We start from the raw sequence: 12,602 nt of genomic DNA on the forward strand, positions 1-12,602 counted from the left end.
CGGTAAGAGGTTGCAAAATGTGAATCTTACCAATCTGTTTTCATCAAACACCTCAAAGAGTAGCCTGTGATTCTGTGGACACACCTGCGTTGACAACAAAATAACAGGGGAGATAAATACAGTAGTCATCCAGTGGTTACGTGGCATGCAAAACCAATGCAGATGTACATGCAAACAAACGTGTTACAAACAACTGTCTGCTTGTTTTTGCATCCAAATAATTCACAAATACTGCAGCTACAAGAAAGTAAATCTTCTACACGTTATAACATAGGACTGAACTTTCATTCTTTTGTAAGTAATCAGCAGGAAATAATTGCACACATGTGGCTAAGATTCCAAAGTCTAACACGGTCTGCTTGATTACAGTGGAAGAGGAGGTGGGGCTCAGCTCTCAGTTAAACTGCAACCAAAGATTAACAACTCTAACACTACCACTCGAGAGTAAACAAACGCAATAACAGACCATCGTAGTGGAGGATACTAAGAAGAAAGGGGCACAAAATGGACTCACTCTGAAGTAGAATTCCTCGTTCCATTTGGGATTGAGGGTCTGAAAACACAAAGCATAGACGTGGTTAGACTACTAATTAATTAAGGTAACAAAACGTAACTTCCCGGAGAAAGATTGTCTATTGTTGAGTCATACAGTGCTGTAAGAATGAGTCCTTAAACCCCAAAATAAGTTAGCATTATTGCACTTTCAGTTCCCTCGTCTCAAAGTCAACGGGCTGGCAATTAAATGTCTGAAATAAGGCCCATGTTTAAAACATGCTTAAGATATTTTCACATTTTCTTTCTTTTAAGACATAAAACATGTAAATACCCCACATTTGAATTGAAGTGTTTTGTTTGTCTTAATAAGATGGTTGCTAACAAGTGGCTAAATGGGATAACAGAAGTTGTTGGGGAAGTTTAACATTAAATGTCTTTACGCTGAAGTGATACTTAATAGTCTAATGTTAGCCTTTTCAGAAATACCGGTAATCTAAAAATCCAATTAAAAAATAAAACTGACATTTTGCCGCGGGATCTAGGGTGTTGCTAACTCCTGGGTTAGCCTAAAAAATGCGGAATTTCTGCAGCACTCTATAGTAAAGCTTTGGGTTGATGTCTGACCCAAACGTCCGTATTACACGATCACGGGATTAGACTCAACAATCAACCATCTTTTTCCAGGCAGTAAGATTTGTTGGTTTAACCGTGTGATAAAGCACAATGAACAACATCATCTGTTTGCACAGAAAACAGAACAGATGTATGAAACCCATCCAACTGGTAGTGAGAGAACAGATCCCAAGTGAGAAATTAGGCTCCGACTTGTGCGTCAATGATCCTCTTACACTGTTAGAGCAAGTTTGTAGCTCTAACATGTCCCAGTGATTGGCGTTAGTCCCTAAGATTAACAGCCATGAGGATTTTCACCCACTTTCTGGTTGGGTCAACTCTGTGTGTGGATACGCAGGCTCTCTCCTTCTGCCTCACACATTCAATTATTGGACTGAGAACTATGTGACACATCTCATTAAAATTCCTTCGGTGATTGAAATGACTTAAACACTAGATTGTCAATGAAGCCTTAATTTCACAGGTCACTCTGATTAATAAACACTTTGCAACATTTTACGGCAGCGATAAAATAGCACGTCAGTTAAAACATCTGCTGATGAGGCAGAATAACAAATGAACCCACTGCCCTTTGACAAAAGGCCAATTTAACATCTGACAAATTCTTCTTGATCAAATCCTGAAATGTATTGAGTAGTATGCCAAATATCAACGCTTTGCATAAGCTCAGCGCAGCTTCTAGTTACTGATGTTAGTCTCAGCGTGGCTCTTCATTTTCTTGTCATATTAGACATCACTTTTTATTCCATCTTGCCACAAGCCAAACTCTTAGCTCCAGCAACAAAGATGCCATCAAAGGTGTCCCACTTAAAGACACATAGAGCCCACAGAGAAGCCGAGCAGCGATGCTTCCTTTTCTGCTCCACATAGCAGTGCATTGTCAGCTATTTATATCCAATAAGGCAACCATGGCCACTGGCAGCATATGTCTGCCTGTGTGGAGGCCTGAGCTGCAGCCTGACTCCAGCAGAGGGTTGGCCAGCAGCTACATGATGCTAACCTGAACTAACCTGAAAAGGTGAATTTAAAAACAAATGAGAAGCTGCTTGCAGAGCAAGGTTTGTATTGTCATTATTATCTCTTTTAATAAATCATTGCCAGTTAATAACATGTATTATGTGCTCTGCATGTCTATTATAATTTCATTTTTAAACATATAGCCAAACCCACAATGTGAGCACTGAATATATGGACATTTGGTTCAATGTCACAGCCTACTTTGACATTAAAATATCCTCTGAAAGGAGTTTTTCATTTATAGCAAGTAATGGCTCCCCCTGCTGAGAACAGATTTCCTCCCCAAAATAGGCCACTGGGGGAAAAAGAGCTCATCTCCATCTACACTCTGCTGAGAAGGAAAGGAAGCACCGCGTTCTGGTGTTTTCTTGTGGTTCTCAACATGATACGATTGCCAAAAATGGTGCAAAGGTGGGGGTGGCATGAGGAGGTGATCGAAAATCTGTGACTTAAAAGGGAGAGTGAACAGAGCCACAATTGAGAGGCTATAGGGTAAGTGCAGGTGCAGGTGTAGGAGGAGATTACTGTGTCAGGAGAGGCTGCAAGAGTTCACCAAGTCTGAAACTACAAGCCAAAGGTCTGTGCAGGAAAAGGGAGGGAGCAACAGCACACCACAAATATAATCATCAAAGTCAGTTCTTACCTTCTTACCTACCTTTTTAATGGTTTTTGTTTGGACTAAGGCAAGCTCTCTGTTTTCATCCGCAACATAGAGGGAAAGTTTGACGTAAGGATCGCTGCAACAAGCAAAACAGGCCATGAGGAAAAATTAGAGACAATTAAGAGATCTTGCGTCTTTCACATTTCTCACTTGGTAGCAGCTCAGGCAGATTCACAGGTACAAATCTGTTCCCTGCAATCTTATGAGTATGTACCCACTAATCTTTCAAATATAAAGATGGGATTGCTGAAGGATTACATTCATTTCAGCACTGACACCAAAACATAAAGATAAATCAAAACAGTATAAACAAAACAAACACAATTATGTCTTAAATAAGGTATTATCTGACTAAGTATAAATCTAGCCAAGCATTAAGTTGCAACTTTAAGCACTTAGCAGATTGAAATACTCAGAATTGGCAGTGTGTGTACTTAAACAAGGAATTCGACTCATTGTTTTCATTGCTTTCAGTGGACTGACAGACACAAACAACCATCTCTGACAATACCATGGTTTCACAATATCATGGCTAACAGTATTACACAATTGTTTCATCATAATTATTATTATTCTAAGTTACAATGGCACTTAACAGAATGAAAACACAAGATTTCAAGACATTTTTAAACATGTGCTCTATTACAGTTTGACAAAATGTCACCTTCTGACCGGCATGAAACCTGATATAAACTTAAAATATTATTGTATTCACTATCAATAATATGGGAGTTTTTAATACTGTAGTTAAGCAAATGTACATGGTAAGATATTTGTCAATCATCATACCACAATATACCGCTGCAATCCTACATACAAGATTAGATGTATAGCTATGAAAAAGGATGACAACAGCTGAACAAAACAGCAAGCGATATTATCGACCAATATTGGCCTATAACAGATCAGTATCAGTGCTATATTGCCCTTAATGTACAAATATGAAGATTATAAGCAAAAAAGGATGTTTGGTATAATTCAAAATTATTAATTAATCGTTATTACAATTATCTACTATTAAACATTATGCCCCTGTTTCAAATCTTGGTCACCTGTGTTTAAGGGATTATTGGCAAAAAAATGTTTGTGTATCAGCCAAGGTATCAATAACCGAACTGCTTTACCACCCAATATTTGTGGCAATCCCAAAAACTGAATAGCACCAGGGCTTCAATACTCAATAAAGTAAATAAACACAGAGAATAAAGAATGGTCAGGGATGTAATATACACAGGTATGTGAAAAAAACAGTCATATCTATGTATCCCCCCACAAAAGAATTTTAAAAAATCATCAGTGAAAGTCTGCATACAAGTCTGTACACTCTTAGGACTTAAATTAGGAATTAGGGATCCATATAGTGTACATATACACACACAAATAAATAAAAACATACCATATACATGACAGCACGGTATGCCAAACCTCATATAAACTGACCACAGGTGCTAGAGCCCATACTGCTAAACTAAACTCAAACAAACTGCTTGTTTCCAGACCTGAAACCTGAGTCTGCCACAAACAGCCCAGCAGAAAAAAATAACTGCTTGCATTTGGTTATTGTACGATAAGGCTATAATGTCTTACTGACAAAGCAGAGGGCTAAAAATAGAAACTGCATTTTGAGGTGAGTGGTGCAAATAGTAAGCAGAGCGTATGTGCCTGCTATTTAAAAACAGCCAATGGGTTTATTTGAAGGTGCTGACAGCGTAGAAATCTCCAGTGAGTTCTGGACAGTGGGGCAGAGCTGCACCATTCACCAGGTAGACCAATTACTCTACTGATCTCAGTCCCAGTGGGCAACACAAGGTACAGTGTCAGGTTATAACCTTTCCAAAACCTCTCTTTGAAGGAAACTTCTCACAAGTCTCTGTGTGTAGACAGCAGACACTCAGAGAGGAAACATATTATGTTAAAACCGAATCTGGATAACAAAATACTTAGACAAATCCGTTTTGCATCTTGTTCCTATTATATTACTATTTTACACATATCTATGTATTCCTGTGTCACATGATGACGCAGGTAGTATGTTAAGAGTTGGCACTGTCAACAAAAAACAAATATTGAGGCTGAGGTGTTCTCAGATCAAACACAGTGAGAAGTCTGATCTCGCCGTGGTGTATGCTATTCACAGAGCATTTAAAGTATTTTCATATCCAATGAAGATATCCAAATTCAGGCTCAAAGACAATACTGAACTTTGGAGTAAGGCTGCAAGTCACAACTGTTTTGTTTTCTCTTTAAAATATCAGAAAACATTTTTTTTTTTAAATCACTACACCCACAAGCCCAAATGTCTTGTTTTGTCTGACCAACAGTGCAAAAATGCTCATTTCACAGTCATGTAAAACCAGTCAAACAGCAAATTATCACATTGGAGCTGGAAAATGTTTGAAAAATTACTCAACTATGGGTTGTCCTTGATTTAGAACTTGGCCATTAAAGCTGATTCTGATTGTAAAATAATACATCTGTCTAATCTGATGGACTAATCTAGAAATGTCAAAGAGAATCATGAAATAGTTGTAGTTGTCAGCTATTAAATCTATCACCAGCAATTCTGTTAATTTATTAATCACCTTGAGTAAGTTTTTCAGGATAAAAAGACTCAGCATTCTCTGATTCCAGCTTCTTTAAAGTAAACATTTGCAAGCCTCTTTTTTTCACCATGACAGTAAACAGCGTATCTTTGGGTTAGGAAGAAAGGGTTGTCGTGGGGGAACACTGATCAACAGATTTCACTATTTTCAGATATTTTATTGGCCAAACAACTTCAATTAATCAAAAAAGTCGACAAAGACACTAAGTGACAATGAAACAATTGTGAGCTGCAGCCCTACTATAAAGTAGTCACATTTTTGCTGCTTGTAATATGAGTGACATCTGGCTCTGCAATCACATCGAACCACCAATAACAATTCTTGCTGATCAATTTCTCAAATAAAGCAGAAGCTACTTTGGTTGTCTGACAAAATGGACCCCACTACAAAATCACCCAAATAATTCTTGAAGGATTAATCATTTTCAAACAGACCTATTCATGTTTTCTGGTGATAATTCCTATATTTTTTTCCATAAACAGCAGAAAACCAAAACATCACAACATTCTTTTTTTTCCAATACCGTGCAGCCCTGCAATAAAATTTAACTTGTCTGTCCTTTTCTGCTCATCTATTGCGTGTCCTGAGTGAACTTCTGTCAATGTGTACACATAATGTAACAGATGCCTGCAAAACCAAGCTGCAGGCTATATGAGGAAAAGAGAGGCATCGTCTAATTCTTCACAATGACATATCTAGCTGCATTACAGAGCTCTCAATCTTCACAGATGACACCAAAGAAGTTAATCACTCTTTCTCCCTCATTCTCTGGGTGAGGCATGTAGCATTTCCTGTGCAGCAAATGACGTTTTGGTTCCTAGACTTAACACACAAGGTTTGAAATTTGATTTGACTTGCATTTCAAACCATCTACGAATGTGTTTTAAATCTGATTTGCCTTAATCAGTTTCCATGGGATTTTTTTTGGCCATCCAGAATTGATACAAGCACCCGTCTAATTCCAGTATGGATGTACCCAAAATTAGATTTTGCCTGCCTGTTGGAGCTCAGCCTCACATTGATTTTACCAAAGCAGCTGAGAGGGAACCAAGGAAAAAGGCAGAGGGAAGGGGAAATATTAGAAAATGAGCTGCAAACTTACCCCAAGCAAAACTGCTTTTGCTTGATTGCTAATTAATGTCTCCCAGAACCCCACAGCCTCTAATTGTGTGTTTGCGCAGTTCTGTGACTAAACAGAAACAATGGGCCTTCTGTATCTTGATTGCACTGAGACTCCTTCTTGTCTCCTTCCCTCTATCAACAAAATCCTGCTGAGGGAGCCAGGCTACTTCAGGTCAACACCAGGAGATGAAAGCTAGCATGGGCTGCTGGATTCAAATGGTAGCCTGGTCCACTTGTTGTTTGACTTGACGTGAATTCCTCGACTTTCTATCAACACCTCACAAGAGCAACAAAAACAAAACCTAGGTGTGTTTCGTTTAGTCCGGAGAGCAGAACACAATAGAACAAACCGGCTGTATTAAAGAATACAGCGGGAACAGGAACAGGTTTGGAGCAAAAAGAAGAAAAGAACAAGCCAGCACTGTTTGAGCAACTTATGAAGTGACAGTCTGCCAAGTCAGCACTGTCTCCTGTGGTAGCTATCCACACATCGAGACCTCATTCAGTGTTTCTTCATTACAGTTCAGGTTTCTCCTGAGCCAGGCTGAACTGTCCTGCCAGCAGGGCATCAGGATGCGAACACATGCACTCTGGCATGTGAGTAGCATTCACACAGTGCTAAACATGCCAGGCTCTTTCTCCGACAATGTCGGCTTTCTCATCGCTCACGTACAAAAGCGTTACTATTTCCAACAGTGGGAGCAGTGTTTAAATTTAAATGAGGCTTAAACCCGTCATATTTCAGCCAGATGCCAAGTGCACTCAGAAAATACAAATTTCAGTTGTTGTTTTTTTTTCATACCTGTACATGAAATAAAATCATCCATTCCTGATTGTATGAGTAAAGCTTTGCTGTCTTTCTCATGCTTGTTACATTTTTTAAATAACAAGCTGTTTTTTTAAGTTCATTTTTTTTTTAACAACAAAGTTCAACAAAAAATACCACCCTTTAGGGATACAAGAATAAACTACAATGGATAATATTCAGTTTGTTGCAAAGATCAGTTCTCATCCCAAATGAACCAATAGAGGATCTCTGAAAATAAAAATAATAAATCCACAATATCCTTAGCACACTGTCTGAGTTTGTTTCAGTACCAGTCAGTTGTTCTGGAAGTCACTTGTTATGTCTCTCCACCAGTAAACTTGCTTTTGAATTATTGATGCACACATAGGCACATTTGGAGAGAGAGAAGAGACAAAAGAAATATAGCTTTCAATGATCAAAATGAAAAAGCTCATTTCGATCAATGTAGAATAAAAATCAAGACATCTCTAATCTGATGATGCAAGAACATGAATGGGTTCACTCATCTCATTTAGCCCATTCAAAATAAACAGGTAGAACATTCTAGTTCTGCCCAAGCCTGACACAATGATGCATGTAGTCTACACAAAGAAGGAGCAAGTTCATTAGAGTGCCCGTTTAGCGCATTAAAAAATGATAACGAGTAGGCAGTGATTGATGGTCACTCTGTGGATCATTAAGTGATCACATAGTTCCAGCACTGCAGGTACAGAGACGTAGGTAATTAAAATTCTGGAGGGTAGAAGTCACAGCGCTCAGCCGTGCAAAACAACTTCAAATGCATCTCCATGGAGAGGTATTATGCAACGTCACATAAAAGTTGTGATAACAGTTGAGTTAAACTTCATCGCAGAATCACACATGGGGATAGGACGTCTGACGACACTAGACAAAAGAGGCTCCTTGATGAAACTGACACTTTGAAGACCTTCAAAGGTTTAAGCTTAATGTCTGAGTCTTCCTACATGGGAGAAAGTTTGTAGTATGTATAATTATTAGTCAAACGCTTTTATCTGGAAAACCTGTTATGGAGGTGGGTAATGAGGAGGACAGGAGAGGCATGTAGGTAATCATTGATTAACACTTGGAGTTCAAGGTTTTCGTAAGTAAAAGGAATGTAGTGAAAGCACGAAACTCTGCTGTACAAGGTTGAAAGGACAGACTGAAGGAGGCGGTCTAAATCAAAGAGCCGAATAAATAAAACGTTCTGTATGTTTGGCTTTCCCTGTATAAAAATCCCTGAAAAATCATGATCGTTGACTAAAGTGCTTTGCTTAAATGTTGTGTTGCAAAATAGTCATAAAACTGACAAAACGCGTGATATGAGAGGGGACAGTTCACAGCAAGTCCAAGGATGAGGCCCACACATCAACCTCACAACGATGAAATTACATAACAGTGCAACTGCTAAGAACCTCCTGATGATAACATCATCTCCTACTGTGTCCCCCCCCAAAAGAAAACCCTGTGATGCTCACCTGGCTCCGATGATGTCTTTCTTCGCCAGATCAATTCCTGCAATGACCTTAACCCGCAGCACTCTCGTTTCATGCTGCAGAAGACAGAGATGATGGATCAGAACATTTAATCAAGTGATAGGAAAAAAATGGTCTAATAACCTCATGACCATGCCACTTCAAACGTTACAGGCTGCTGGCTGCATTAACCTGCCTTCTTTTATGTCAATAACCCTGACCTAGAAACGAAGTGAGTTGTATCTGCAAAGCTTTGATTCGCGAGTCATAGCAACATTTACAAGTTGGCAGATGACATAAGCTACACCAAAATGGTCCTGAGAAAATATATAGAAAGCATCACAACAATCCAAAATGTGTAGACTGTAGACTGGCAGGCTTGCTCATCAATCTTACTTAAACCACACCTGCATTTTATGATTATCATGTTAGATAATGTAAAAGCTTTTCAATAATAATGAAAGCTTTAAGCACAATAAAAGCTTTTAAATAATTTAAAAACAGGGGAATTTAACTGTGAAGAAGAAGAAGATTTATAGGAAATCAAACGTTAAATTAAACATTACATTACGCTTCGTTAGCAGGTATTCTTCGATAGCACTGCGGGGAGGAGGAGTATTTTCAGCCTCTCTGTTAACCATTATTTAAAACAAGCATGTCGTCAATTAAAGACACATCTACGAGCAGGTAGACTTGCTGTAGTAAAAATGCCAGTCCCTGCCACGCTGGGCTGATGTGCCGTGTTGAACCAACTCAAGCTGAGCCAGCACATGTGTATGGAAAAGCCCCAGAGTTGTTATCTTAGGCCACGGCCTTGTTCAGAGGGTGTAGCATTACTGAGCATTCAGCTCATTATCACAGTGTTTCATGTTTTATAGACCCACAATTGTCTCAAAACCTTGATTTGTGAAGATTACATGACGTGATTTCAAGTTTGTCATATGGTGAATGTTAACCAATAGCTAGCAAAGCGCCTGCGTGTGGAATTTTGTTACAAGAATACCTCCCCTCCCATAATGACTGACATACGACAAAGCTCCTCTAAGCTATGAAAGTGAAATCGTTGACCTCCTCAAGAATGAACAAACAGACTGCTCACAGCCCGTGAAATAAAGTTTATCATTACATTAGTGCTTATCTTCAATAATAAATGCTAAGCAGCAGAAATGTGAATTTACTGGGTTTTGGAATATCTCTACATTATCCTAAAGATACACTGTATGGATATTTCTCAGCTGATAACAATACCGATAAAACAAACCAACAATTTCACATTTTGGCTCCAGATTCAGTGAGATATGACTTTAAGGTGGGAGATAAAATGCTCTATAGCTCTACTTAGATTTGTTGTGCTAAATCTTGACTTTTTCTTGCCCTCTGAATCCTTGCAAATTGAATTTTTTGTTTTCCTGTACTGTAAAAGATCATGTCTCTTTCCATCGTTTCTCAGTGGATCACACCTGCAAAACAACTTTCAAGGTGCATACAGCCATCGGACAGTTTGTAAATGCCGCATTTGTTGAGTAAAAAAGCAATTTGGCTTCATGTTTTCGTCTCCAATTATCAGTCACAATTTCAAAGACACCGATAAATATCCTATGATATGAATTTTCCAATATCAGTCCAATACTTTATTGGTCTGATATATATCTTGCATCCCTACTTTGAAAACATGCACCGTTCAAGATCTGATAGGGATATTGGGATATGGATGTTTACATGCTTGTGCACTGATATGTAATAAAAGTGAAATGAAATGTGTCACATTATTATGTGTCAAAAATATTCACAAAACACAAAATAAAAATGAAGATATAATATATTATACAAAATATCCCAATATCCTTAACAAATGTGCTCTTGGCATAAATGGACCACATGTAAATGTCTCCTGCCTGCTGGTGAAAGAGTCAGAGCCTTCTGATGAAAGCAGAGGACAACCTCAACATTCAACATCTCAGCCATCAGAACCTTGAATGAACATACGAAGGCAGTATTTTTAGCCATCGCTCCGGAACGTCCCCCGAAAAAAAAAAAAAAAAAAGAAAAAAAAATCCCACCGTTACTATTTATGACTGTGTTAGTAATGCCTGATTGGTAGTTGGGCTGATATGACAGCTGCTCGGTTAGCAAATTGTTCTGTTTGTCACTCACTGTGTGGTGACTCGTGACAGTCGTGCTGCCGAGTAAAACAACGGTTGAAACGTCACGTTAGCATCACTTTACCGGGGTTGAACGTGACACTTGAGTTCAGCGCGACACTGAATATCAACGTTCATTCCTCAGCTTCAAGTCCTCTAACTCGTTTAGTGGTCAGCTCACCATCAAGCAGCTTCGATCGCAGACGAGAGGCAGCGGCCGTGTGTTCGTGTGTTTAAGTCTGACAGCCGTTGGCCAGTCATGACACCCGGCAGCCCTCCGTACATTAATGACATCTCTTCTCTCAATATCTGGGTTTCAAAATAGCACTTTGGGGGGTACGAGTCGTGCTACAAGTCGTTCATACATTCATTTAAGGAGAGAGTGTTAACGTGGCGAGGCTATAAAGCTTCGGTCCAACATAACGGTTAATATCAAGTGGTTCGTGAAATTAAGGAGAGTAAACTAAGGGACACGCAGGCGGGGCGCAGTAAAATTGACAGCTACCTGAACATTACTATGGAATGTTGCCGTGGGTGAGGGCTTGTTAGCTTCGCGGCTAACGTCGCTACCTCAGGCTGAACCCCCCGTGAGAGACACCCATTTTGGACTGCCGTCTATGAAACAAGGCTTTGTTGAGAGTAAAGCTTACCTCGTCTTCCGAAAGTCCATATATTGGCTCGTAAGTCGCAGCCATATAGCCTGCGGTCCACGCTATACACACAAAAACAAGCCGCTTGGCAAAGCTAGCTAGCTAGCCTTGAACAATAAAGTCCCACTTTCCTCTCTCTGCCGTGCGGTGGTGGTCAAGTCCGCGGAAAGACCAAGTCCTTCGCTGGGCACGGGGGTTCGGTTCGCCGCCGATTATCTTAGTCCTCGCCAGCGTGGTCCGTCCAGGACACGACTTGGAAATTTTAGAAAACTGTGTCAAAAATGTTTCAACTGAGACAGATCGCTTTTGTCAACTCCGAGCTTATCCCCCGAAACGTTTTGACACTTGACTTCCTCCTAACAGCTCAACCAATCAAGCGCCGATTGGACGTGATTGCAGTCGACGTCAACCAATCACGGGCGTCGTGAATTCCCCAAAGCTCCCTGACAACCAATTAAACATGCAGTAGGCGTGGAGATGGGGTGTGTCGTCTCTGTGTGTTTTTTTACCTCCTTTCTTCGGGGTGTGTGAGGCTGTGTCGCACAAAGCAACAAAGATTAACACTCTCGGGATTTTTCTAGATATATGTGTAACATTTAACGTCACCATTTCCAGCTAACTGGTCTCGTGAAGGTGGTTACTCGCGCTGGTCATTACCATTCAGCCCTGAGCGCGTTCATGTCGGGGGCGGGGCTTGCAACAAACAGCCAATCACAGGCTACATGCACAGAACGAGCCAGATTGGATTAAACTACTGATCCGCATCAAGAATTGAGGTCGTCGGTGGCAGAAGTTAGAGAAGTCACCGTGGGAAATTGAATCCACTCTCGCTTTCTGTGGCCCATCATTCCTTATTTAATGTTGAATAATTGACCGGTGACAAATTACAGTGATTATAGACTAATGAACAAGACCACAATGCACTTAAGTGGGTTGGTATTGTGAGGTTAAAGCCACTGAATGTCATGATATAAGATTACTGGCTTAGAGACATTGC

At 39.8% G+C, this 12,602-nt stretch overlaps 1 protein-coding gene across 6 annotated transcripts in view; it reads right to left on the minus strand.

Annotated features, from left to right (window-relative positions):
• The window catches only part of nedd4l (NEDD4 like E3 ubiquitin protein ligase), a 47,776-nt gene extending 35,805 nt beyond the window's left edge, over positions 1-11,971 (minus strand). For 4 of the 6 annotated variants that reach the window (XM_037117936.1, XM_037117939.1, XM_037117934.1 and 1 more), the window contains exons 1-5: positions 11,606-11,971; positions 8,818-8,891; positions 2,789-2,882; positions 515-553; positions 31-84 (exon numbers count right to left, since the gene is read on the minus strand). In XM_037117936.1, coding sequence (XP_036973831.1) covers positions 31-84; positions 515-553; positions 2,789-2,882; positions 8,818-8,891; positions 11,606-11,650 — 306 coding nt within the window. In that variant the 5' untranslated portion in view covers positions 11,651-11,971. The remainder of the gene's footprint in view (positions 1-30; positions 85-514; positions 554-2,788; positions 2,883-8,817; positions 8,892-11,605) is intronic. The other 2 variants (XM_037117938.1, XM_037117935.1) reach the window with 1 other exon arrangement.
• Positions 11,972-12,602: the final 631 nt, after the last annotated feature.

This window comes from Acanthopagrus latus, chromosome 12 (genome assembly GCF_904848185.1).
Source record: "Acanthopagrus latus isolate v.2019 chromosome 12, fAcaLat1.1, whole genome shotgun sequence".
Classification (NCBI taxonomy): Eukaryota; Metazoa; Chordata; class Actinopteri; order Spariformes; family Sparidae; genus Acanthopagrus; species Acanthopagrus latus.